General features: G+C 38.9%; 1 protein-coding gene across 1 annotated transcript in view; it reads left to right on the forward strand.

The window, feature by feature from the left end:
• Positions 1-27,641, forward strand: part of csmd3b (CUB and Sushi multiple domains 3b) — a 322,370-nt gene that overhangs the window by 186,626 nt on the left and 108,103 nt on the right. Inside the window, exons 7-9 of the mRNA XM_070847130.1 lie at positions 12,915-12,992; positions 17,438-17,525; positions 17,738-17,862. Of these exons, the coding sequence (XP_070703231.1) occupies positions 12,915-12,992; positions 17,438-17,525; positions 17,738-17,862 (291 nt within the window). The remainder of the gene's footprint in view (positions 1-12,914; positions 12,993-17,437; positions 17,526-17,737; positions 17,863-27,641) is intronic.

Genomic DNA, 27,641 nt, shown 5'->3' on the forward strand with positions numbered 1-27,641 from the left:
GCTCCTGTTGTGGGCATAATTCTGTGCACACAGTCACATTGTGCAGACTCACCTTCCTGTTGGGGACAAAATGCAAGATGAGGGTGAAGGCCTTTTCATATCTCCCTGCAGTTAACACCCTGATGACCGCCTACCTGAAAGAGCTTCCCAAAATAAAAAAAAATTTAAAAAAAGGGCTTTTAAAAGTGTCTGCTGCCACTGTTGACAAAGGCTGAGACTGCAGTCCTCCGTCTCTCTCTGTCTGTCTCTCAGTTTAAATAGGGGATCACAAAAAACTTAAAGATGCATATCGACTCCAGGAGTTTGTAACATCACATCATTTGAACCCTGTGTTGGTACAACCAGCTTACAAATCTCATCTTAAATCACACTTTAGCTATCTGTATAGATATTGGATATTGGGACACCAGTATTATCAGCAATTATTATCAGCTCCTCCATTGCTCTTCTTTGAGTCCCCACGCTTGCGTCCTTCATTTGATTGGCCAAAGCCAGGCAGCTATCGTGCTGAACTTTAAGCAGCAGAAAATATTCAGTGCGCGTTCACCTGATCAAAACCACCTGCCCTCTACCACTGTCCCCTTATTGAAATGACTGGAGGCTGCAAGCTACTGCACGGAGGTGTGAAAGCCACTTAAGTTAAGGGTTTGGTTAAGGTATGGAATAAGGCTGCCCCCAACCAAAGACTTTTCTAGTCAGCTAGTAATCTTTGCATGTTTATGATATTTATATGGTATTTTTCACAGCATCAGAAAATGGTTTGGCTTCCAGGGCTGAGAAAGTGTTTTAAGTAACATTGTCAACACTGTGCCACATTACAAAACTGAAATAATGAGCCTCTAACATATACATTTTACAAGCACACACACACATTTTATAAGCACACACACAAAGCAAGACACCCGTTTAGTAAGTGTTAGGTTTAGGCAAGTAGTGGTCATGGTTAGGGTGTAATTCTTCAGGAAATTAATGTTGATGTAATGTCCCCTTCTCTGAATTGATAATAATCTCCTAATCATTTATAAGTTCACTGAGAAGCAGGGACAGAGAGACAGAAATAAACAAAGAACATCACAAAGGAAGAACAGAGAAAGAGAGATTCAGAGATTCAAGTGACTGAAAAGAAAACGAAATACGGAAATAACAGAGAAAAATAATGAAAATGTCACTAGTCAGAGAAATGGAGAGTTTAAGGGGGGAAAGTCATTTGACAGTGAGGTTTGGCTAAATATTTAAGTACCAACATTAAGAATTTTTAATGTCCTACTGTCATAAATGGTTTTTGTAGCCTTCTGTAGAGGAAAAGAAAGTCAGTGTGTGTCAAAGTGAATGTGTGTGTGTGTGTGGATGGATGGCTGTGTTCTTGGACACAGGGAAAGGCCTGTGTTTTAGTGCATTCAATAATGCATAACCTGCAGCTCCTCTGCATGACTAAAGAAAAATTACAGAGTTAATTGTCCATTTTAATGCTTAATTGATGCTTGGAAATGATTCACAATGGCAAGGTTTTAAAACATGCTATATGCTTTATGTTGATAGAAAAAATTAACTATTTCAGTTCAAATATCTCTCCCAATGATATAGTGCTCTTGTTAAAAGGGAAAATTCTCCTATTTACACAATTTACATTTCTTTCCCAAGAATTTGCAGCCATTTTAAGTACCGATAAGTACTGTAAACTAATACTGCACTAATGAAATATAATCAATCGGGGCAAATTACAGTACTTGTTCTTTTTTAGGGTTATGATATTAATACATTTCAAAACTTTTTAGGGTTAGGGTTAGGGTTAGGGTCATACATTATCTCTCTAGAGACAAGCACAACCAATAAGTGACCATTAGCATGTTTAATTGAAACTCAATAATTATTCAGCTATGTCAAGACTAGATGCTTTTTCTCCTCAGCTCACCAAAGAAAGCCCAGAGAAACCTTATATGTGACCTCTGAGTTGGTTTAAAACATGCTAAAGTGTCTTACAGCAGTCCTCTTGCAGGCCAAGATGAAATCAATTCTTACATTGCACTGACATTTGGGGATTTTATCAAGCTATGTGTATCAAATGTGGGGTCTCACTCTGGGACGCAGGCTTACTTAAACATTCAGCTTGTATACTGTACATCTTTACTAAGGATTGTAAGCTAAAATGCAACATGGGGGTTCCTAAGAAATTGTCAAAGTATTGAATAATTGTTGTTAAAAATAGCCCTTTTTTAAATATTTCTGAATACAACTTGCAAAAAAAAGGAAAAACTTAATTAAATAAAAGAAATAAAAAATAGAATAAATAGATAAATAAGTAAAGTTACTTATATTATTTGTGTGCATTTGTGTGTAACAATCTGTATTAAGTATATGATAATGTGTAAAGAGTACTTTTCAGACCTGTGGTAATAGTGTAGCTACATGTAAAATGCATGATATGAAAACTGTCATATCTTGTCAGTTGCGGTGTCCTTGTCAGACAATGTCTTTACCATAAAGTCATTTTGCGTGGACCCTGTCAATTAGATCACTATAAATGAGGTAAACCCTACAAATAGCAGTTGCTCTGACATCCGCCGAGGAAGGAATAGATGGGGGCATTGGCACTACTGGTGGCTGGGTGATGGGGTGTTGAAATGACAACAATGACAGTTGAGAGACATAACACGTAAAATAGTTTAAATATCTTTCAGCCATGATGATCATTTGTTGACAGCAAAGCCTGCAAACAATCCCCAGTAAAGTCACTGTTTAATAACTGAGGTGGATCCTTAATGTGATGATCAAATTAGAAGGATAATTGTCTTCCTGTTTGAACATTTGCTAAGAGCTTCAGTAATTACCATTTGAGACCTAAAGGCATTTACACTGAAACAACAAATCAAATTGGATTCTTTATGGCCCAAGTTTTATCTTCTTTATGCATGTAAGTTCTACAGATTTAATAATGGGCTTGTGGCTTAAGTTTCAGCCGCTTACTTGAATTGAAAAGATTTGAATATGTGGACAGACTTTGAGAGCCATCCTGTAGTAAAGGACTGAGTGATGCTCTAATTTCCCTTCAGCAATACACTGAAATCCAGCTGTTACATTGCTATGTGTAGTGACTATAGAAGAACAAGCCAGCTTCCAGATGTGACTACAGTACAGTCTCACCCCCAGAAAATACAACCCTAGGCTGCGGCCAGAAGTGGGAATGTGTTCTCAGTCAGCTTGCCTGTTAAATAAAAAGAGAACATGAACAGCTCTCCCCCAAAGCCAGAAACCAGTGATTCATGTTGCCAAATAAACTCTGACTTGTCAACGGCTACAGGAATAATATATGAGAACACAATTTTACAGTGAATTTACCCTTTAAATAGGTCAAGTTTTATCATTTTCAGGGTCATAATTTTTTCAGGAAAAACATTCTCACTATGTAATTATTTATAACAAGAACTGAGAGAAGGCTGTGGACATCTAGCCTGTGAGTCACACATGCTTTCATTTAGCCGGTGAGTCACACATTTACTCAGCTATCCAGCCACCGGTAAGCCAGAGCCATTCAGGTAACTGCTCCGCCAGCTAGAAAATATATGAAGGTTGTCAAAAACTGAATGATAAAAATAGATGATGAAAGGTGGTGGTGATAGGTGATGAAAATCCATGTGATTGCCATACATTGACAGTTTTTCTAAACCCCTCCTCCAAAAAGAGATTATCCAATTACAGCTTAGCAACCATAAATCAGGCCCATCAAGCCCCAGATATTTCCACATGTTGAAGTGGTGTGCATGGTGCTCTATCAAAAACAATACATCCTATTAAGTGAGTTTGGAGGGCTTTTCTAAAACCAAAAACACAAGAGCAAGAGAAGGAATGGATTACAGTATGTTTTGTCCGCTCCAATATAAGCTTCAAATGTTGGCGTGCTCTGCTAATCAGCTTACTTCTTACAGTAGTCGTCAAGCTTTACTTCCAAGGTGAAGGAGCACACCAGTTGTGTAAGGTTTCACTTAAGCAACCCTAGCCAAAGTTACTTATGATAGTAGCCCACACATTTGTCAAACATGTTCCTCCTAAAAGCCTTTTCTTTGGTGATATTTAAAGTTCAATTATACTGTCTTAGAACATAAACAAGTATGGAAGCTAACCGGTAAGCAACTAAACAGAGATATGATCGAAGTCTGATGTCACATACTTCATATCATACTTTTAAATGTAGAATAACTAGCTCTACTATAACTTTACTGCAATATGAACAAAGTTGTTCCTTTATTACAATGTCTGTTACATTGATCATCCACTGATGAGCATGCTGGCTTTCTGCCATATCAATTAAGGCCTACAGCCATTAATCTGATTTAGTTTTTAATCTCCAGTGGATTCACTGACAAAAATGTACCCATAGCCGTCAATTGTCACTCCACATGTGTTTACATAACCCTTCTAAACAGCATTTCCATCATATCGTTTCATTCTACTCAACTCTGAACCTTGTAAAAACATGGCCATTCATTAGCCAGACAGTTATGCAGTTTTTCAGAGGGAGCTTATTGAAAGAAATTGCAAGGCACACCATCACACGCTAGAAACCAGCTACATCCCTACAGTATAATGTCATTCACAAAGTCATCCAGTCAATCAACTGGTCAATTCAAATTTTACTACTGTTGCACTTACTGTAAGTAGCTCGGTTAACAGTGTCATGTAAAAGCCTAGAGTGTCTAGTCAGTCAGCCAGTCAGTCAGCCATTTGATCTGGCAGTCAGCCAGTTAGCGGGTCAGTCAGCCAGCCATCTAGTCAATTGAATGGTTGCCAGTGGTTCCATTTACTGTTCGGATTTTAGTCTGAACACTGAGAAATAATGTCTTGCTCTTATTAATCAACATCAACGTTACAGAAAGTGGAAGTGGAGCAGCAGAAAAAGTAAGGGTGGAGAGATCCTGGCAGTGCTGCAAAGTCAGGATGTCACAGTTTACCTGAAAACATGATGATTAAAAGCACAAAATAAACTTTAACCTCACAAGAATCCCCATGTCTAAATCTGTTAAATAGACTTAAAAGAAAAAAAGTGGGAACAGTATTTAAAGCAAACAAGGAGGAGGGGGAGATTTCAAGATGGCTGAGAGGATGTGATTCAGGGAGAAATATACAGGTCGTCTGAAGATCATTTTTACTGCGTCATTGCTACAATATTCTCTCTTAAACATCAGAGGTTGTTTCTGTAATGCATAATTTTAATTTGATAATTTGATCAGAGTGCGTTGATAACTCTAAGGCACTCTGTACTGTATGTGTAGTGCTGGTTTTAAATTGATTACTAAAAGTACTGTTTTATTATGATTTATTTAATGGGAATTTTTACAGTTACCATTGCTTGTATACTAGTATTGTCGGTAAATGACGGTCTCGTCATTTACCTTTTCAGTATGTGTACATAATTGGAACAAATAATAGAGAAGGGGACTTCTTATATATGAACTGCATGTTTAAGCTGACATCTGTAATGTTTTTTTAAACTAAAGGATAAATCCATACCCATTTGTATAGTGATCACACAACTCACAAACCCGTTTCATACTTTGCTAATGTTGAGTGGCTTGGCATGTCTGCACTTCTCATGATTCAGCACTTGCTACAAGCAGAGTCAGTGCTCAGGAGGTGTCTTCCAGCATTTCACAGCATATTTTGTATTTTCACACATTCAAATCAGACATAAATCCAGTAGTATCACACTGTGCTAGCTGGTGCCTTTTCTTGGGTTTGCATTGGCATATTCCAATCAGCCAAATAAATGGCAGACTTCCATACATTTTCCATAACAATTTCACTCTTTCTGTTACATACTTGTCATTACCAAAAGTTATTTATTTCAGCTTTTAAGTTATAGTGTTTCACAAGCATCAAGCATTAAGTACTCTGGTGTCTCGAACTTTAGATAGAAGAGCAACCATGGTTACTCTGTCATAATCCACAAAAAATTCTGAAACAACATGTGCAGCATTATCCATATCCACACAGTCTGTGGATATGGCCAAAGTGGTTCAAAGCCTCATATTTTTGCTGATTTTGGTGGTTAGTCAGTTATGACAAAAGTTAGCAGCTAACCAAGTGGCCCAAAGACAGAAACAGCTGTTGGTGGAACCATCAGTCCACAGCACATGCGGCTAAAAAGGGAGATAGAATTGTACAGCTCATAAAAGGCTCAACTGTATTATGATGGCTGAATCAAATATATTTATGTTCTTGTATTAACTTTCATTATAGTACTCAGCCTGTGTTGTTATAGTGTTTTGAAGGAAAAGTCTATCGGAGGTTTGGAATGATGGGTGCATGATAGGTTTGTTTAAACAAAAATGTAACTTATCCATGAAGATGAAACATGATGGAGCTTTCGCCGTGGCAGAATGGAAGGTGGTTGGACTGACTGCTCTCGCTGACCTTTAGTGGTCATCGTGTTTAAATTCGAAGTAGCAACTCTAAATCAATAAGCTCTTTCAGCATCTGAAATTTTTAAATGTTTAGAAAGCAATTTTTCTCCAACATCAGCATAATGAAAATGTCACACCTATCCTCTGATTGCTGTATGCCAGTGAGATCTTGACCCTGACCCTAACCTGTGACTGTTTTTACAATGCCCCCTGCACAGAAAATAGAAAACAAATCAAGGCTTTTAAGCCACCTTCCTCCTGAATGTGAATGTAAGTTTACCTCGGTTCTAATTAGATGTTAAGAAAATGTGCAGACCGTATCTGCAGTATTCATTCCTTAGGCCACTTATAGTTACCCTGTCTGCCCCCTTGTGGCTAATATGAGACATGCCAATGACTACAGATGACTCCATGGACCAAGATTATTAAGTTACAGTGTCCCTTATGGTTACAGTGCATCTAGGATGCTTTTACGTCTGTGATACTGTTTCCTTGCTCAGACACTGTGCTGCAATAATCATTTTGCATTGCAGAAAGACACATAGTTGAATGTTGCTTACACGCTGGAAACCTTTCATTTTATCATTGAAAGATAAGATGAAGACCTCCTTCCTTCGCTCAAGAGTACACTAGCTTCCTTTCTTCTGTAATTTACCATTTATTAATTCTTCATGGCTTTTTGTTCGCTTGCATTGATTAGATATTCTGTCCACACTCTTCCCTGCATGGTACTAAGCTTGAATGCCCAACCCTACACCCTGAGCACCTGGCTGTGAATGTGTGTTTTTGTGGATTGTCTCGCTGTGAGTGCACTGTGTGTGCGTGTATGCGCATTTTGTGCTGAAAGTATGTGTCCTGTCATATGTGTGTGGCTATCTGTGTTCCCGTGCAGAGCTCTGTGCCCATGTATCTGTATGTGTCTGAACTTAGACACTGCTGGTGTGTCTTCTGCTTTGTGTAAGTGTCTACTTTAGGTTGATGAATCTATCAATATGTGTGTTTCTTTGTATAAGTAGTGAGTATGTGCAGCTGTGTTTGTGTGTTGCTGTGTGTGCACGCCTGTTTGTCTGTTGTCTATGCGTCTGTCAGGTATGAACAATCTGTTTCCTTCCCTGGGGCAGAACCTACCAATCACATCCCTCCATCATCTCTCTTCATTATGTATTCATGAGTTTCTGTGTCTGCAGGGCTGTGATTGGCTCTTAATGAACAACTGACGGCATTATCAGTCAGCCAGTGCTATGGCAACAAAATAAGTCAGTCTGTACAACACCAGTCAACCACTGGTACGGGAACATTATTCAACTCGAGCAGTGAGACAGTGTGCCCCTCAGGGAGCTTGACATATTGGATATTGTCGACGGCGTGTTACCTTTGATATGACTCTCATAAAGTCTCACCTGCTCGTGATCAGGTGCACACATCCTGCTCCGGATAATTACAACCATGTAAAAAGAGAACATTTAGCACATGTGGAATATACCATTTAGTGTTTTTGTAAATAATTCCTCCAAGTCCTCCAGCCTTGGCATAAGAACCATTAGTCAAACTGAGTACAGACACGCTGTAGGCCTAAGGGGGTTCATATGAACTCATAAATCTATGAACTACCCCTTTATCATCTTTTATATTATTTTTGAACATTTCACCAACATGGGATTTCATTGACTCCCTTTTCTGCTGTTGCTCTAGCAAATGAGCCGTCAGCACTGGGATCATTGTGGTGAGGGTGGCAGGAATGTACTTGGCTGACTTAATGCAGCAAGTTTGCATTGACACAGTCTGGTGATGCTGCATGACTGCTGGTCTGTGCTTACAGAACAGCTCATCAGATGTGAGGGATGACAACCTTCTTCACCCACTGATTGCACTAACTAATTGAATATATTCAAACAACAAAGCAACTGTCATGGAGAATATATGCTTTTACACATATTTTGAATGTGACACTTTGAAATTCAAAAAGCAAAACACAATATGCACAATTAGAAGTTCTGGACTCATTAGAACTTTTTTCCAGAGCTCATTTTTATGAAGATTCTACAGCAGCTCTCATATCCTCTTAATGAACAGATTAATATGTTAGGAAATACCACTGTCATATTTGTCCTTTGAATGTGAAGCTGCAGCCAGCAGCTGGTTAGCTTCATTCAGCAGAAGGACTTCAAACTGGCAGAATCACCTATTCTGGCTCTGTCCACTTATACTTGCTAACTTTCTTTAACTCTCCTTCCTAAAATGTCAAACTATTGCTTTGAAATGTTAAATAGAAAGTATTTACTTCTCGTGAGCTTTAGCTGCTAATACATCATCTCTCATTTATTCATTTATGATTGATTAGTAGCTCTCCACTGTGCATCAAACCTTTACTATCTCTATGACTTAAACAGCCGTCAGATCAAATCTGCTCCAAACCTTAAAGACATACTGCACACTTTAACGTGTTTTTGAGCTTGAATTAATAAATGCATAAATTATATGACTGTACTGTAATGAAACACATCAATGCTGGACAGGAGTTAACATTATAGAGAGAGAGAGTGAGAGACGGGGGGGGTGAACGGAGAGCCAAACTCTCTCTCTGTAGAGTTGAGAGCATCGGTTTCGGGAATTGCTTTGGCTGGAGCCAACAGCTCAAATTCATACGGCAAATTTATATGGCTCAGCACCACAGTCCTGCACCACACTAATGTCTGCTTCAGGGAATTCTGCAGTGGAAAAGTCGTCCACCTCCAAACACTACTCTGTGGCATAGATGCCCTACAATTCTGGCATTTTTCTCTGGCCTGTGGATCATTTCACAGAGCAACTCCTACATCATACCGCTGCTCCATGACCCCTTTTTAGCATTCTTTCAATGAATGGTTTATAAAACTGTAATCTAGACATTTTAGGTGTTATTCATACAGAATGACATACTTCTGTGAACACTAATTTCATATCACTACAATTTTGTTTGACTATATTGTTTATTCTTCTACCAACATACACTTATTGGTGCCCACACGTATCACCACACACAGCAGTAAATGTTTGCTTTCCCTTGTGGGTACATTAAAACACCAGTAAGGGGCATCTGGCCCAAAAGCTGGTAAGTTCAATCATAGTGTGCAGTGCTCGTCTGCTCGAATCACTTCCTTAGGGATTTTTCAATGTTCCACACAACCGGTCTTAAAAAATGTGAGGTGAACAAGCAAGTATGACTAAAGTAAGCAAGTCATTGAGCTGGATCCTGCCTCGGGCAACTGACTAGCTGTAGCTTTTGGTAATGCATTTTTTTTAAATAGTAGATTTTAGTTTTGGCTTGAAAGTACAGTATCAAGCCTACATCAAAATGGTGTAGATGCTTTTGTTATGAAATACGGCTCAGTGTTTATTTCACTAAGCTAGGTTTTACAAGTACTTGTTCTCTTACAGTTAAACTTTAGTTCAGTTCTTATTTACTCTGTTGCTAGTTAAGTGTAGTTTTGTTAAATATGCAGTATTTTAGTTCATAAATATGTTTTACTTAAATGCTGTTGCCCTTCCATCTGTTGTTTGCAATAGAGCTGCTGCTTGTTGGCCAGAATATTAACATGGGCATATTTAACTTTGATGCATATTCACACAGGACAGGTTTTATGATGCATATTAACAGGGGCTTTATAGTGTGAATGAATTTGCACAGTTGAAAACAAATTTGACTTTTAACTATTTTTGGCCCAGATTCCTTGATTTTGCTAGCTAACGGGGGAAATACATTTGAAACTGACTGTAAGACTTTGATCTAGATCAGAGCTTCCCCTTGTTGTGGAAAATAACAAGAGGCTGCTGATGAGCATTTTTTATTTCTGACCATCGGCACAATTTCAAATGCGAGTTCAATCTTAAGCCATTGATACAATAATGTAATATATTGTTTCACACCTTCTTTTGTTACTGTTTTCTTTTTTAAAAGGTTTTTAAAAAGTGTATTAACACAAATGAGAACAAAACTGTCCAATGTCAGAGGGGCCAAAGGGATGGGAAATGCATTCACTCTACTCTTATCATAGTTTCTTGTGAGCTATATTTTTAGATAATATACTGTGATTGTTCTTAATTTGTTTGTGGGATGACCTGAAAACATTAGGGTAAGTGGGGAACGTATAAATCTCTGCTCTTAAATAGTATAAATGAAATGCAGTGAAAGGCGCTTGCAGATCCTGTATCAAATATCAGGCATGCTCCCGCTCAGTTTGAATAGTTATCACACCAGTGTCCGAAATAATACATTTTATGCTTTGTGTATATGGAAATATGTGTTTTTGCATTTGGTTCATTTATGTACTGCACTTAGAGGCAGCCATAAACAGCTGTGATACACGAGTTGTTCAGAGAAAACTCACAATTTATTTGAGACGTAAGGGAAATTCATATTTGTACGTGATTTGCGTAGCTTATTGATAAAGAAAAAGTCTTTCCCAACTCGAAAAACAGTATAACTTTTGTGGTGACATCATTACAAAAATGAAAATACATCCAGAGCTAAAGTTTCTAAACCAAACTCTATGAAGTTTTGAAATAAATCACCATGTTAAAATTCTTGTGATCAGAAAGTATCACAGTGGACCTTTAAAGTAGAAAATCCTTTGATTTTTATATTTACAGCAGTAAATGGACACGATTTTCCATCCTCTCGGCTCATGCAGCAGGGCATTCTAAACTAAACAGAATTTAGCTTTTATTTTGAGTTACACTGCTTACGGTTAGATTGAATCCTTGTGTATCACACATCATATGTTACAATATGTTGTTCCATGAGGTATTTTTGTCAAATGAGAAAAGGCGATAATGTTTAAGTGTGTTTTAATTAAGGATTCCAAGTATCACTTGCAATTAAATCTTGGAAGAAGACTAGTACTTTTAAAAGACAATTGTAAGTACAGAGTACAAAGGTTTGTCAACAGCATGTGTGATACATGTGCACGTGTTGATGTCCTAAATTATATACCAGCTATATTATACCTAATTAAGTATTAAACATATAGTGCTTAAATATACTACATTCATGTGTTAGGGTGTTCACTATTACTTTCACATAATGATATACAGCACTGTGCACCACTAATGCTGTGGCTACAGAGTATATCCAGACATTATTTGACAGTGTGTGTCATCTTAGACTTTGTATTAACATATATTTTAGAAGATTAATTAAGCACTTAGCAACACATTTTTCATTCAAATTGAGTAGGATGGGGGTCGATATCTCTCGCTCCTCGTCACACACACCATACTTGCACACATACATTTGGAACCGCATTGAATTAACATGCTGGTAAATTAACGCAATAAAGCAGAAATGGAGCTAATGGTAAGCGACTTTACATTAGATAGCACGTTAATGCATTTGGTATAACGTCAACACGCTAAGTATAGTACCTCTAACACACTGGAGTAGGATAATTGTTGGCATAAAACGCACATGATGTAATTCAACCATGTCAAATATATTTTAACTGATGTATGTGTATGTACGTAGCCACTGAATAACATTAGGATGATTGTTGCACATTAACTCATCTGCCATTTGTCACCATTCAATGGATTAGTCAGGTCATTATGAAAACGACGTCTGTCAGCCACTCTATCAGACATTCATTAAAGTAATTTGTCACTGTACTTTGCACGGAAGCATATTCAGGACAAGATCTATTTATGTTTATGTTTTCATTATTTATGTTGGTACCATACTCATTTATTTTGACAGAGTAGAGCAGAGAAAAATCAAATCCGGAGGGAGTAAATTTGAGATTACCCTCGGGTGTTTTTATTATTATTGCATGGATTCAAATACAGCTCTCGCCCACTCACCGTCTCCTTTACTGTATCTACCCAACCACACATGCTGTGCTACAGTAACTCACAGGCACAACATTGATAACCCTGTAATGAAATGATGTCACCCATGTTAGAAAACAGAGCTCGTGCTGACAGGGATCTCTCTGTCAGTTTGTCTCCTCTTGTCTTTCATTTACTCTGATTAAAGGAACCATTTATTTTCTAACGTACCATTATCTGAATGCTTTGAGTACAGAGCTGCATCACTGTCATTTTGATTAAAGCTGCAATTTCCTTTTTCAGCTTTTGTTCAGAATATGATGGGGCATCCAGCAAAACACCTCTACATCTGAAGTGTGTGTGTGAGTGACATAGAGAGAAAGATTAAGCTTCTCGTGAACAAATGGTGGTGAATGGAGCCGTCGTTGGAATCATTTCTCCTACTTTCTTCCCTCTGCTTCTGTCTCTCTTTCTGTCTGCCTGTCTGTCTGTCTGTCTGTCTGACCCTTTCGCTGTCTGTTTCCACCATTTTAAGATTTACTTTGCATTTGTAACTTTCTTTTTCACTGTACTCTTCTCTCTCTCAGCATTGTGAGGGAGAAGATTCTGCCATTTTTATAAATTCCTTTGCTAGGTCTAATTTTTTTTTTTCTACTTTATCCAATCTGTTCTCTGATTTTTCTCCTCTTTTCTGTATTCTGTTCTCCTCTGCAGTGAAGCGATCAGTAGATTTTAAATCGCGGGGCGTTAAATTATTCCCTGGCAAAGACTCCAGCAACAAGTTTTCAATATGTGAGTTCACATCTTAATGTCACTATGGCTAATGATCTAACTTGTGATGACTTGGTTTGCCTTGGACTGGCTTTGTTTTTTAGATTTGGTTTTGCTTTTTCTTTATGTCTCTTAAAAAGGCTGTTAATTTCAACATTTTTGTGCCTCCGTTCATTGATAACACAGAAAAACAGCATGTGGTAACATCAGTTCACAGAAACTCAGAAACATGACTGACATGTTAAAATGTGACATTTCTTGATACACGATTTTGTTGAAGGTGCCACAGCCTTTATAAGAGCTTGCGTTTGCATTCTGCTTGATTGCTGTGTTTTTGTTGTTTGATGTTTTGTGTATGTGTGTTGGTCATGGTGTCTCGGTTTATGCATGCTTCTTCATGCCTTGCTTTGATATATTTAATCATAGCTCGTTCTGATAAGCTTAATCATGGTTTGTTTTGGCTTGCTTTGGGCTTGTTCAGGGAATGTGAATCAGCTGCTGTAATATTGTTTACCGCCCCCTCCTGCCTCTTCTCCTTTATTTCCTCATCCTTCTCTTCTCTTCTATTCTCTGCTCTTCTTCAGATCTCACACCTACGTTTGCGTAGACCTTTATGCACAGTTCATTGAGGGCATTACAGCAGGTTCAGAGTGGATAATAACTTTCCTCTGCCACTGAGGCCAGTGACAATCTTATGAAAGAGGAACTGTTGAACCTCCCTAGTTATTCACATCTACATTTAAGTCACAAGCTACATTTAAGAGTTTGATGATCTATAATCCCCCTGCAGTTAGTGGCAAATTAAAACAATAATGTGGGTTTATTATTACAATGTTAATACACAATGCTAAAACCCAGGTGTCTGCTCTTAATAAGAACAAAAAGCCCCCCGTTAATGTGCTGCTGTTCTTTTGGAACTACCACAATTTCCTTTAACTTTGTGAACTCCTAAGTAAGAATATGTCACTTTGGAAACTAACTCTTTAATTATACACCCAGAACTGAAATTATCAAGTGTAAGGGTGCTAATGGCGCATAAGTCATTTGGCCACGTTAATATTATTTCATTCCATTTGGAGCCTTTTCAGCACTCTGACATTGAGAGAACATGCACAAAAAGTCAGAAAAATCTCCAGGCACTTTTGTTACTAAAATGTCATTTATTAAAGCTGCCAGGACCCACATATGAGCACCATATTTTAGAGTTATTTTACATCCAGTTCCATATTCATTTCTATCTCGCTCCTTTGTTTCTTTGTAAGAACCCTTCTCCTCTGTCTTTGTCATATTACACACACACACACGCACAGGCCTGCATTATACTCATATTCATAATGTTGATGATATTTTAAGTACTTTTATGTTTCCAACCCAGTTTAATTACAAACGGTACAGTCCACATTCATAACACAAACATTTGTGAACCTTAGGATTCATACTCATGAATAAATACTGAACATATTTGCACACTTACAAGGACGTATGTAAATACACACATATACGGATCGATGCAAGGACATAATACATACAAAAATGTTGTTTTGCATGCTTGGTAATGATGCATCTTTGAACATTTCTGATTTATTCACTTGTTTTCCTTATTTGCTTGTCCACTTTGTGTTTGTGTGTGTGTGTGTGTCTGTCGAATATGTGTGAATCTCTTAAATATTGTATGAGCTGAGCTAAGCACAGCACAGAGACACAGCTCATCGCAGATTCATCAGGTTTCCTGACAGGTTGGAGAGTCATGGTTGAGGTTTGATTCTACAGATGTGAATTTGTATGTTAATTAGTCTGGCTCTGATTGGCTCAGATGTTAATTTGCTTTGCTCTGACTGGTTTAACTCTTCAGTGAAGCACAAAACCTGTGTGTGTCTGTCCACGTCTATGTACATGTCTATGTTTCCGTATGTGTGTTTTTGTATATGTGAATGTATGTATATGTGTGTAGTAGGTGACTTTTGTGGGTTTTTGTGTGTGTGAGTGTGTGTGCACTACTGATACTGTAACCAGTCCCTCTGTTATGGTGTTAATAGTCCAGATGGTCAAATTAGCCGCTCCAACAAAGCAACAAACTATCTACTCTAACAAATAGACACACATACACACACACACACACACTCACACACCAACCACCTGCTGGGTTTGTTGATAGAGACTAAACATGTACATGCATGTTAGTCGGATAGCCCAAACAGCCTTGGTGGGAAAGTGTGTGAAAGCAGAAATATGTGTGTGTGTGTGAAAGCAGAAATGGGCAGCATTATCGCACGGCCAGTGTTTGTTACACCTAATTGAGTCTTCTGGCATCAGAATTTTTGTATAAGATACTTTGTACGTTTTTTTCAGTATTTGTTTTGCAACCACTTCTAGAACAACACATACAAAAAACCACATCAAAAATCAGATTAGAAATTAGAAATATCATTTGCTGCCTAACCCTCAGTAGTTCAAACATTTGTTCATTTTACTGACTGAGTGGGACTTTTTGCAAACTCAGCAACTCATTTCCATTTTCTTTCCATTTCCCGCTTCACTTTCTGTTAGTGAAATAGTTTTTGAGCTGTGTTCTGTGCAAAAAGAACTTGTGTAGATTAAATTAACTGACATTATTACAGCAGCAATAATAACTTGTAGACATGAAAGGTGACATAAAGGATAAGTGGAGATGAGTTTAAACAGGTGAAAATATACAAAAAGCTAAAATAATGAGAATAATATCCAAATTACATAAACAGAATTATGTTCCTCTGCAATAAACAGAATGTAATCATGCTAATGAAATAAGTTAGCAACAGAATACATCCACATTATTATGTAGTTGCTGCTGTAGAAATAAGCTGATATACCACAGCAAAGTACATGATCCTGTAGAATATCATTCCATGCATTTCAGTATCAAAATGTATCATGGGGTGTTTTGTTTGCTGTATAGCTGAAGTAAAAAAAAAGCACACCTAGACAGTTTCTCCCCCAAGTAATATTCTACACACCGGACATTAGGAAAGGTTGAATGGCTGAAAAAACACATGCAAATCCTTAGAGTGGCCTAATTTTACATTCATTGGTGCGAATGAAAGATGAGGGGAACTCAAGGATTAGTCAAATAATTTTATTCTAACCCTGATCACATTAAGGAATACAAGAGATCCGTCACATGGGGCCCTAAATTGAGAAAAAATAGGTCATCAATGGATGCCGGCTCATTAAGATACTCTATTACTACTGATGATTTTGCTGCGTGCTGACCTACTATAAACAGCTCTGTAGCACATGATGGATCCTTCTCAGTGGTAGAAAAAACACAGCCAAAGAGAGTTTTAATTTTCAGTGTGTTTTGAATTGGCAAAGTTTTGAAATGGAAAGCGTCTGAATTGGAATAGAGTTGTTTGTGTTTTGCATTCCTCCACTTACCTGACAGCTATATTTTTTTGGCTTTCCCTGAGAAGACACAGGAGCTTTTTGCCTTTTCCCTCATTGCTGTTCCACACACAGACACACATACTTACACACTGTGTCCCTTGCTCCAAGTTAACCCAGCAGCTGTGTCTCTTGAAAGTTTTAAAACTTCTTAATGCTTAAGAGAAAGAATATACTCTGAATGGCTGTGGTGTATGAAAATGAAAATTCCATACCGTAGTGTCTTCTAAGGAGAGCAAATGAAATACAGCTGTGGGGTTATTTATTTGGAAAAGGAGGCAAGGGAGACCAAGTGACAGGAAAAGATTAAGAAACCCAACAAGCAAGCAAGAAATAAAGAAACGAGGGGACAAGAGTAGTAAAACAAAGGCAGGGAATGAAAGAAAGAAAAAAGAAAACAGCAGTATTAGTAATTAGAGACAGAGTAGAAATGCACCATGTCAGATGCGTGTTTGTTGTGATGTGGCATTCTCAAAGTATTTGTACAGTTCTGTCTGTCTACTACTGTGATGTTTGGAGTGTTACTGTCAAGATTAGCTGTTGTGTTTCTGTGAGAATTAAGATCGTATCTGGAGTGTTGTGTCGTCCCTGTCTGGCTACCTTAACGTCTTACCCGTCCTCTCTATCTCCTGATCTGTCTAACCTGTTCCTCCTTCCACCTGTTTTCTGCTGCCTCTAAAGTGAATAAGTGACAGGCAGGCACGCTTCCAAAACTGAAACTAAAAGTGGAGAGCTGGAAATTACCTAGGGAAGCCTTGGTCTGAATACTATCAATAGAAAGATTCTGTGGTGCTGATTTGACAGCAATGTTCATGGACCGTAATTACACCATCAAACATCAAAATTACAATGTGTGATTATTCATAACAATGATATGAAACATAAAAAGAGAAAGGTCTTATAAGGAAGAATAAAAAAATTAACAAAACTCAGCGCTAGCATCGCACATGGATCCATGAGCATCTCGCTGCTTATTGTTAGCCATGGCCATGCTTCAGTCTAACCTGTCTGCCTCTGGTTCACAACCTGTCTGTCTGTCTGTGTAGTAAATGAAGGAGGTGTGAGACAGGCTTCCAACTCCTGCCCTGACCCGGGAGAGCCAGAGAATGGAAAGCGCCATGGCAATGATTTCAGGTACAATTTGTGCACACAAAACTCAGACTTTAAATAAGATGTTTGTATTTAGACATAAATGCACACACATACATATCTACACATAGAGTAAAGAGCATATATGCATTTACCAAAGCCCTTTATTCTGTATTTTTCTGTGGATCTGACTTCCTGTCTTACCTCTGTATGTGACTCCGTGTGTGTGTGTGCTTGCGTGCGTGTGTCATGTGTAGCATTGCCAGTGAGGTGCAGTTCAGTTGCGGAGAAGACTATGTCCTTCAGGGCAGTAAAACCATCAGCTGCCAAAGAGTGGCTGAAGTCTTCGCAGCCTGGAGTGACCACAGACCTGTCTGTAAAGGTAAGAAATAGCTCTAAACATGCATCTGCACAAGCATACAAATTACTGACAACACAGTAAGAGACACAGATGGAGTAAGAGGCTGTAATCACAGATGTGAAGGTAAGAAAACACTCAAGCACATCCCCCCGTGTACGCTGCCTCAAAATGTTGTCAGCATGTAGCCTTGGCCTCTCCTCAGCATGAGTTTGCGTTGAACAGGGCTGAGTTTAGAGTGGATAAAATCCCAATTCAGTTTTAAGCCTCTGGCTATGAAATTACGAAACAAAACACTCCATAATCCAATGTTTGCATTGTAGCGCCTCACCAACATGCTGCAGTTGTATGCTTTCATCAGAGGATTTATGATAGTGATTGTTCAGGACTGAAAATTACACACTCGGAAACACAATATACTGTAGATAAACACTACTGTAAACAAGCGCCAGGTCTGATCATCATTGCTCAATATACAATACACATTGCAATTTGCAATACAGTTTTTTAAAGTGACACAAGATATGTAATCTCATACAGTACAGTGACAAAAGTGACTACAGATTTGGATGTTCATTTCTCTAAGTGCTCTGATAAATAACATGTTTCAGACATCCATTCTTCAGGTTCCATCAGTGGTTCCAGTTTCACATCTGCCACCGTTTTAGACTCAGACATGCAACACACACGCACATATGCCCAAACGCGCATGCACAGAGGGAGTGAGACAGAAAGAGAGGGCGTCTGTCATGTTAAATGCCAAAGTCGTTTGTCATGTCTCCCTTCACTAGGCTTCAGTCTGTGGCTGGAGACACATACTTTAACATAAAAACCAATATTCACTGGGTGTGGATCTGTGTGTGTGTGTGTGACAGAGAGAGAGAGAGAGAGAGAGAGAGAGAGAGAGAGAAGTACTTTAGCACCTAACTAATAATTACTGAGATATAGAACAGAAAGGGAGAAAAAAATACAGGGACAAAGAAAGTGAGCACAGGGAAGCAGAAGTAGAGGAAGGAGGTGAGGAAAAGCTGAAAAATGTCACACCTACTCTTTTTGATTGAATTATAGCCTTTGTGAGAGTAAAACTCACTATATCCATCACAAGTCATTAGCATATGAACAACTAAAAATAACAATGTAATATTAAAAAAACAAGACTCATAGTTAGATTAAAGGTGAACCATTTGAAACTTTCCTTTTTTGATCTTACAGTATGGAGAACTTTAAGAAAACACCTATTCTAGCCAGACCTGATGATGATTTTGTGATGACAGGCTCTTTTCCACCAGGCAGTCAAAGTGCAAGGTCAGCTACAGAGTAGCACACTGGGTGCCTGTAGGGATTCAGTATCTTGCTTACAGACACCTGAGCAGGGCAGATGCTTGTCAGCCATGGGTCCTGCACTCTTGCACTCTGGATAAAGGACGCAATCTAACCACAAGCCTTGACTGCTTTTTCTTGTGAACCAGACACACAGGGGGACTGACCTTTATTAGGTTTTTTGTTAGCATGAAAGTACAGATCATTGTAAGAAGGCAGGATATAATGTGGCCAATAAAGTTGGGGTCAGACTGCCTCACTGGGGCTCGGATTTTCCCTGCCAATCAACCTTGTTATCCAACTCATCATCGGGGGTATTACCTGATACCCTTTGATTGGCTCTTTAAGATTGTTAATGGCTGTTAGGGATTCATCATCACTAAATACTTTATAATGAGCAATTAAATATAGCTACTGACATTAAGCCAATCAAGTCTTGCATTTACCTGCATGCAGTGATGGCCTAAGCCTCCCCAAAGGGAAACTGCAGATGACATTAAAAGTCACTGATGCCTTCCCCTGAAGCAGTGAATGGTTAAAAAGAACGACCTCTATTACTGGGAAACAGAGCCATCAGTCTGCAGTCAGCAGGGATCTTTGACGGAAAAGTATGTAGGCAGGGTGAGACACGTTCGCTGAGCTATCGTAGCTTCTGAGTAGCAGGTGTGCATGGTTAAGGCTCTGTTGAATTTAAAACACAGTTGCTGGTATTCCCAGCACGAACAACTGTTCAGTGAGCAACTTTGTGACAGAGCTATGACAAAGTGCACCATCTTGCTCCATGGTTGTTGCTAAGTAACTAGTGATTCTATGCTTGATCTTTCTTATTTTAAGCATCTCACAACGGAGGGCACTGTTACTCCAGCATGGTCCCCAGTACAAGCTGCATAAACTCTATTTAGAAATACTTTTTTTCCTGCAAATACTCTATTCTAAAAGGCAAACAGTTGGAACAACTATTCATGGTATTAGTGTTCACTTCATGACATGATCTGTGACAAATATACCTATAACAACCACGAGTGCTACTGAATTATAAACAACCCTTGCTGGCTCAGACAATAATATTGTCAGAGTAGAAGACACGTTTTTCTTCCTGTTTACAACTGTATCATTGAGATGCAGTATATAGCTGTCCTACTTTGGTGAAACAGAAAGACACCCTTCTACAAAAATCCCATAAAGCCCAGGATAAAAACACTGAGGGTGCTTGAAGGACAAGATATATGTAACGCTGGAATCATATCTTTCTGACAACAATGCTGAAGCTTTATGTGAGCTATATGCCAGGACCACTCAAAATAGAAAACAGACAAGAAAGACCACACTACTGTGCAACTGTATACATTGCAAAGGGTGTGTTAGTGGTTGTAGCAGAGCTGAAAGCACAGAGGAGACTACTCCCCTATTTTTAAACCTATTCACAAATCTGTCTCCCCCTTAGGGAGAAATATCCAATATTGAAATTCCAAAAAATAAAAATATCCCAGAGGCAAGTCAAAAAGGCTAGTTTAAAGCTATTAGACTGTGAGTAGAATAAACTTTGCTGTTGTCTAGAAGTGGTCTGTGGCTCTTCAGAATCAGAATCAGCTTTATTGCGTTGTAGGTTTACACATACAAGAAATTTGTTTTGAGTCTTAAATGGAATAAGATAACAAGGCAATAAGAAAAAAGATATGATAAATATTACAATTAAAACTGTACAGGTGCAGGTATGTGCCGGGTAGTGGTGAGTGCAAATCTGACAGTATCATATTAAAAATAGTGCAATATGAACAGGCAATTTTAAGTCCAGTGCACATTAAAGTAATGCAAAGAATCTGACAGTCTTAACATTTATGTAATGTTACATGACTGTGGGGCTGGATGAGAGGCCGTGTACTGCTCCTTTCGCGAGATGTTTTGGTCCTGACCGCAACCTCTTGCCAGAGGGGAGGGTCTCAAAGAGACTGTGTCCAGGGTGAGAAGGGTCAGCCACAATCTTACCTGCACGCCTCAGGGTCCTGAAGGTGTACAGGTTCTCGAGAGATGGCTGGAATCACCCTCTCTGCAGAGCAGATGATATGTTGCGGCCTGCGCGTACCAGAAGGTGATGGAGCTGGTGAAGATGGACTCAATGATGGCAATGCAGAAGTGAATTTCTTATTATCAGGGTCATGATTCATTTTTTAGTAAGTCTTCTTTAGTCTCCTTCCCCGTTACACCAGTCTGCAAACAGGATATAATATTGACATTGTGCAAACTAATTTACTTTTGCATTTTAGTTAAAGTGGCAAACAACGCAATCTAGAAGAGGAGCTAGAGGAGACCTGCATTGTTAGTAGGATGCTTTAATAACAGCAGCACCAATTCATGCACTTTGGCAGAAGTGTGTTCATTTCAAACCTCACGATTATCAGAGAGACGCACGAGTGTCTGTGCCTCTGTGTGGACCTCCACTGGCTTTGCGGACACACGAAAATACGTTTTGGAATGAGTTCAACAGGTAAGATAATGCAAGGGAAGCAGATCAGTCATTATTGTGTTACATATACATTAGATCTTCAGAGAGAAAGCGTTGTCTTTGTTAAAGTACAGTGTCCTTATTTAGCACACTTTGTTTCATCCTGTAGAACAAAAATGGAATGAGAGAAAGGCTGTGTCTAGCTGAACACAGCTCAAATTTGACCTTTACATCCAGACCAGCCAATAGCTAAAGTGGAAACTCATGAATAACATTGAGAGAGAGGCAATCTGTCAGGAAGCATCAAGCCAGTTGACTTATTAAAGGGTCATCTCTGTCAAAACACTTAAATACAGCTAAATGTGTCTTTTGGAACATTAGGGAGAAAATAAAGTGAATGTATCTTGAAATGTTGCCCTTTATATCACAACAGTGAACCGATAGAAAGAGACAGACAAAGATTTAAAAAGAGAGGGGGGGACAGAGTGGTAATCACTTTATTAGATACCATAAAACAATTACAAAGCTAAATAAAAATAAACTACAAAAATAGCCATGAAATCACAATGTCCTTCTGTCCACTCCTACAACCACCACTTTACGAGAGAGAGAGAGAGAGAGAGAGACAGAGAGAGAGGGAGCGAGTCCATGTGGCACCTTGATTAATGGACAGATGGCAAGGCCGCTGAGCCAAACTCTCTCTCTCTCTGTCTGTGTGTGTGTGCATGTGTGTGAACTCCAGGGGAGTTCAGTTGATCTGCCTGAATATACTGACTGACGAAGGGTGCTACATGTCAACCCAATACATACACACACACATATGTTGACTACAAACAAGGAAGAAAGGGAGAAAAATGGAGGGAAACTGAAGTGTACAGACACTGTACAACAACTACACTAAAGTGTCTGTGCGTGTGCGTGCGTGCGTGTGTGTGTGTGTCTGTGAGTGTGAGTGTACCCATTAAAGCTCTAACCAGAGTGAGGGCCATTGGAGGCTGTGTGCCAGCCTAATGATGTCATCAATCATTCTCTGTGTCCATTGGTCAATCTATCGGCTCCTGTAGGCAGCCTGTTAAAACAGCCAGTTTGGCCTTCCCGCAGAAGCTTCTGATCTCTAACGTGACTCAACACTGTTATCTAAGGCCCAGTATGAACACATGAACTTCCTGAAAAGTTTGTAGTATGCAGGTTTTCTAACGTTGTAATATTCATCCCGACTTTTTGTGTCGGTACCATAAACTGTCAAACACACTCCAGACAGCGGGTACCTGTAATTAAAAATGAGCATGATAGCTGACAAGTAATATTTGCATCCTTGTTATCAACACAAAACAGAAGATAACCCCTAACCCTTTCTGTCCAAAATTTGATTTAAAGTTTTTACTTTACTTTTTATTTTACTTTAAGTTTGCCTGTCTCGTTGGTTACACATAATTCTTGTCAAAGTGAGTTTAATTAAAAATGTCTTCTTATGGGGACATTCCATTAATAATTAATGTACCTTAATCATGAAGTTCTGCTGATGAAGAAGTTGCCATCATAAGGAAGATAACAATTTCTAAAAATCATGTTACACTTAGCTCGTAAGCATCTTGTGATGGACTGGTAGACTATATATAGTGTCATTAAGGCACACCATTGCTTGATTTCTGAATTTATAAACTCAGAAAATACTTCAGATTATTCATTGATTGCTGGAATGTCTTACCACTAGAGGAAGTTAACTTGGTACAGGGCATAAGCCAAGCTAATAGTAATGTATTGGCAAAGGTGTGCAGCAACATCAACAAATTCAGTTGCTTGCAAACCAGCACTAGGGCCAAAATGTATTTTTACCAAGAGGTCATTGCTGGTGCAGTATCATGGCATCTCCAAATCAGCCAATGAATTGTGTACTTTAGCAAACTCATCCGTATAATTCGATTTTATATTCTATCTGCTTAACCTCTCCCCCAATTCTCTTTATGCTTTGTGGTCGGGGTGGAGGGTCAGGCACAATAATCTGGAACAGGTAGGGGTTAAGTGTCCTTGGTATGCTTCAGCAGGTATCCCTGTATGGATGATTGAACCAGAGCACTGCAGTTGGGGGATGACTCACTAACCACAAAGGCCATCCTGCTGAGAAAGCGGAGTCATAGACCTTGAGTGTAAGACAGTGATCAGACCAAAGGAAACACTTATGAGTTTCTGCTATGCTAGACTAGGGAACCAAGTCAAAACATTGTAAAGCTGCACCGCGTTAAAATTCAGACTCAAAAACATTTCTCCCATCAACCTTCCCAATGCTTATGGGGTTCGTCAGTTATGCTCTGAAGCCATAAAACAAAACTTTGGAGAACTGTGAGCAAGGGCATTGGAGCTAGAGTATAGGCTTTGGCAATGTGATCCTTGCCTGAAACATCATTTAATTTTGGTCTGCATCCCAATGGTTTATGTGAGTATGTGTGTTTGTGTTTGTGTGCGTGTGTGTGTATTAGAGGAGCGAGAATCCTGGGGGAATCCAGTTTATCTGAATATATAAACTCAAAAGAGGAAGTGTTGTTGCACATACACAGGCACACACATACTGCAGTTCCTGTCGAAAGCATTCAGTTAATCTCACTTGTGATTTCAACAATATGCTGTTAGTACCAGATAGACCTCATCAAAATTTTTAATTTGATCTAGAATTCATTATCGCTTCAATGATAGTGTAGTCCTTTGGCTTCAAGCCCTCTATACTGTGTGCCAGTATAAATAATGATGAGAGGGAGAGAAAGAGATACAGTGCAGAGACAGACAGACAGAGTCAAAGCTACATGGACTGACAGACAGAGAGTGAGTGAGACAACCATCATGGAGATATTCACTTAAAGCTGCATATCATGTTTCTATTCGTAACAATAGATCAAATGTCTATGTTAAATGTAAGATGTGACACTCTTAGTGACAAACCCACTGATAATTAGCACCTAACTGTGCACCTCTTTTTTGCCTCCTTCATCTAATTGTTTTGGTTTTCCAGCCCACAAACTCAACTCTCATTAGTCTAATTTCTAGCTGCAGAAAGCAGTTTTTTTTTCTTTGTAATGAAGCTCAGATAAACCTACTACATGATAAATGCTTTCCCATTACCAAACTGCAGCTAGACAATTTTCGCAACTTGCCAGCAAACGTAGTGGAGTATTTAGGAGCAAATGTGTCATATATGTTGGTGTGAACCAAAACAGGGCTGGAAGAAGAAGAAGAAGAAATATTATAGCACTTAATGCATTAGGTTGTCAGAGAAAAACTCCTAATTATTTACCATTCTTTGTAACATTTTATTGTTCCTGCAGGGTGAGTACAATAGCTAAGTTTAACTACTCTGAGTACTTTAATCTTCCCAACACATTAAATTGATGTATTATGAATTTAAATTCATTTCAAGATTTTTGCTTTTTACTCATCTACATTCAGCTACATTTAGTTGAAAGCACAATGTAGTTAAGAGCACAAAACTTAAATGGAAATACTCAACTCCATCAAAATTATACTTGGTTACAGTAGTTCTGTAAATACACCAGTTATAACAGTACAGTTAAACGTACAGACAACATGAGCAGAAAGGGATAGGGAGAAAAGTAGAGAGCAAGAGAGATGGACAGACTCTAAGTGTGAATGATAGAGTGTAATGTAAATCATGAACTATGCACAATGGCTGATAGAGGGACCAAGACAGCGTGAATGAAAGGTCCAAAGAGAAAGACAGAAAGAGAGACAGACAAATGCAGGCCAAGAGACAGATGGAGTTTAATATAAATTATGAGATGTTAGCTCCTCTGGTAATTCTGGTGATAACTCTCTCCGCGCTATCGCTATAGCAACACCATGCCCATTCTGCTGTTGGCACGGTGAAGGGCTGGCCATTCGTTCAGGCCACGCTGATTGAGCTGTCAACGCTCACACACACACACACACACACACACACACACACACACACACACACTGTTACAAAGACATGCACTCTTCGAGACATGCAGATAAATCATTTCTCACGTGCAACTCAAACACGCACACACACACTTCATCTCTATGTATCTATCAGTTTATAAATTGCTGTGAGCTGTACACAAGTGAAGGTCAACTGGAGATGCATCGAGAATTAAAGAAACAAGCATCAACTGGGTTCAGTCAGGGGGAACTCAGGCAGCGATCCAGAAGACAAGAGAGGCAGAGACACAGACAGAGAGACAGACAAGAGAGATATAGGGTTGTCTCAAAGGGGTCTTGTTCTTGTTCTGACACTCTCTTAAAGCACCTCACAGACACACCCCATTACACACGCAAAACACACACACACACACACACACACACACACACACACACACACACACACACACGTAAACACACTGTGGTGCAGGGCTGGACTGGGACAAAAAAAGCCCTGGATTTTTTTTGCCTACAATGCCCCCCCACAATCTGTCAAGCACCACCCAACAGTACACCATCCTTGCAGTCCCCTCAAATATGCGTACTGTATTCCCCAAAACCACTCCAAAGATGAGTAGTAAATGCTGTGACCAGTGTACCAGTGTTAGTGAACCAGTGTACTAGGTCTTGACTGACTCCCTGGTGATTAGATGTGGCACAGTGAGTGCACAATATCCCTACTCAAGTAGAAGTGCAAGTAATTGTCAAAGAAAAAGCTATGCTAGAAGTATCATTTCAAATCACTTAATAAAATATAATAAAGAAATAAAGTAAACTCTGCTAGAAATCGAAGTATCACTTCATTTAGTTAAATATAGGTTTACATACTATATGTGAGAATACAGAAACCCTGTGTGTTCGCAAAGCCACGCAATGACATGCATGCGCATGAATCACTGTCACACACACACAGCTATTCTCGTTCTACAGTACCCGTAATCGGTTTTAATAAGAAGAAGAATATGGCATCATCATGCACATGCAAAAAAACTTTACTTCATCTGATGTTTCAGTTTGATTTTTCTGGTCTATCCATTTCATTATGATGTAGGATAATTTTTTCATACTGGTCAGGTCAGTGTGCACTGTACTATAACTGAAACAAATGAGCTGGATTCACCATACACATGGATTAAGTCATTTTTCTTGACCTCTTGCCTGCAAATTCAGCAATAAAATCCTTGTGATTCAGATTGGATGCAACATCCTTTTCAATTTATAGAAGGGCAAGCCCACATAGTCTGCCTTGTGATATGGGGGTGCGCAAATAGTTTTTAATCAGTTTTAACTTTTAAAAGCTTCACTAGCCTGATGCCACTGTTCCTGGGATGGCCAAAAGGATCCTGACTGCAATCTCACAGTTGGGGAAGGTTCCTTCAGTTCTTCTGAGGAAACAAAGTGTTTGAAGTTCTGAGGTTGTTCCCCTTTATAATTATCTCTCCAAGTATCCTCAAGTATCCTTGTGGAAGAGGCCCAGTTCGTTTATATCCTGAGATTCAGCTGTGCTCTGAGCATTCTTCAGTCTTCAGTCTCCTCCATTTCACACAGTGTGATCAGATCAAAAAGAAATCCAAACATGTTGCCAAGTTGCTGCACTTGTTTAAAACAGATACAGAGAGGAGTGAGAGTCTGGTCCGCTATCACGATGAAATAGTACTTTATATAAAGCTTGCTCTGGGTCTGGGAGTATATTTATTTTTATTTTAATCCAATTTGTGTTTCGCTCATCATGTTGCTTTAATTACAGGTTCAATGTTCATATCAGAAGCAATCTCTGTTGCAGTGGCTTTTGCAGACACTAATCTGGAGTCTCTGTATTTTTGCATGAAGTCAATTAGTCTATTTAGCTGCAACGAAGCCACACCCAGCTCCATATACCTCAGCTATCATACTATATGACCATAGACATAATGAATTCAAAGCTTTGCTGCGTTGCTGTGTGTTTGCACCTTGGCTTCACATTTAATTTTTGGATTGGTGCAGTCTTCTGCCACTTCAAGCAAAGCATCCCTAATATCACTTGTTTGATAGCGTATTGCTTTTGCACTACTTACCTAATATTCCCACCTTGTTTCAGACACTTACGTTC

The sequence above is a fragment of the Pempheris klunzingeri genome, chromosome 16, assembly GCF_042242105.1.
Source record: "Pempheris klunzingeri isolate RE-2024b chromosome 16, fPemKlu1.hap1, whole genome shotgun sequence".
Lineage (NCBI taxonomy): Eukaryota > Metazoa > Chordata > Actinopteri > Acropomatiformes > Pempheridae > Pempheris > Pempheris klunzingeri.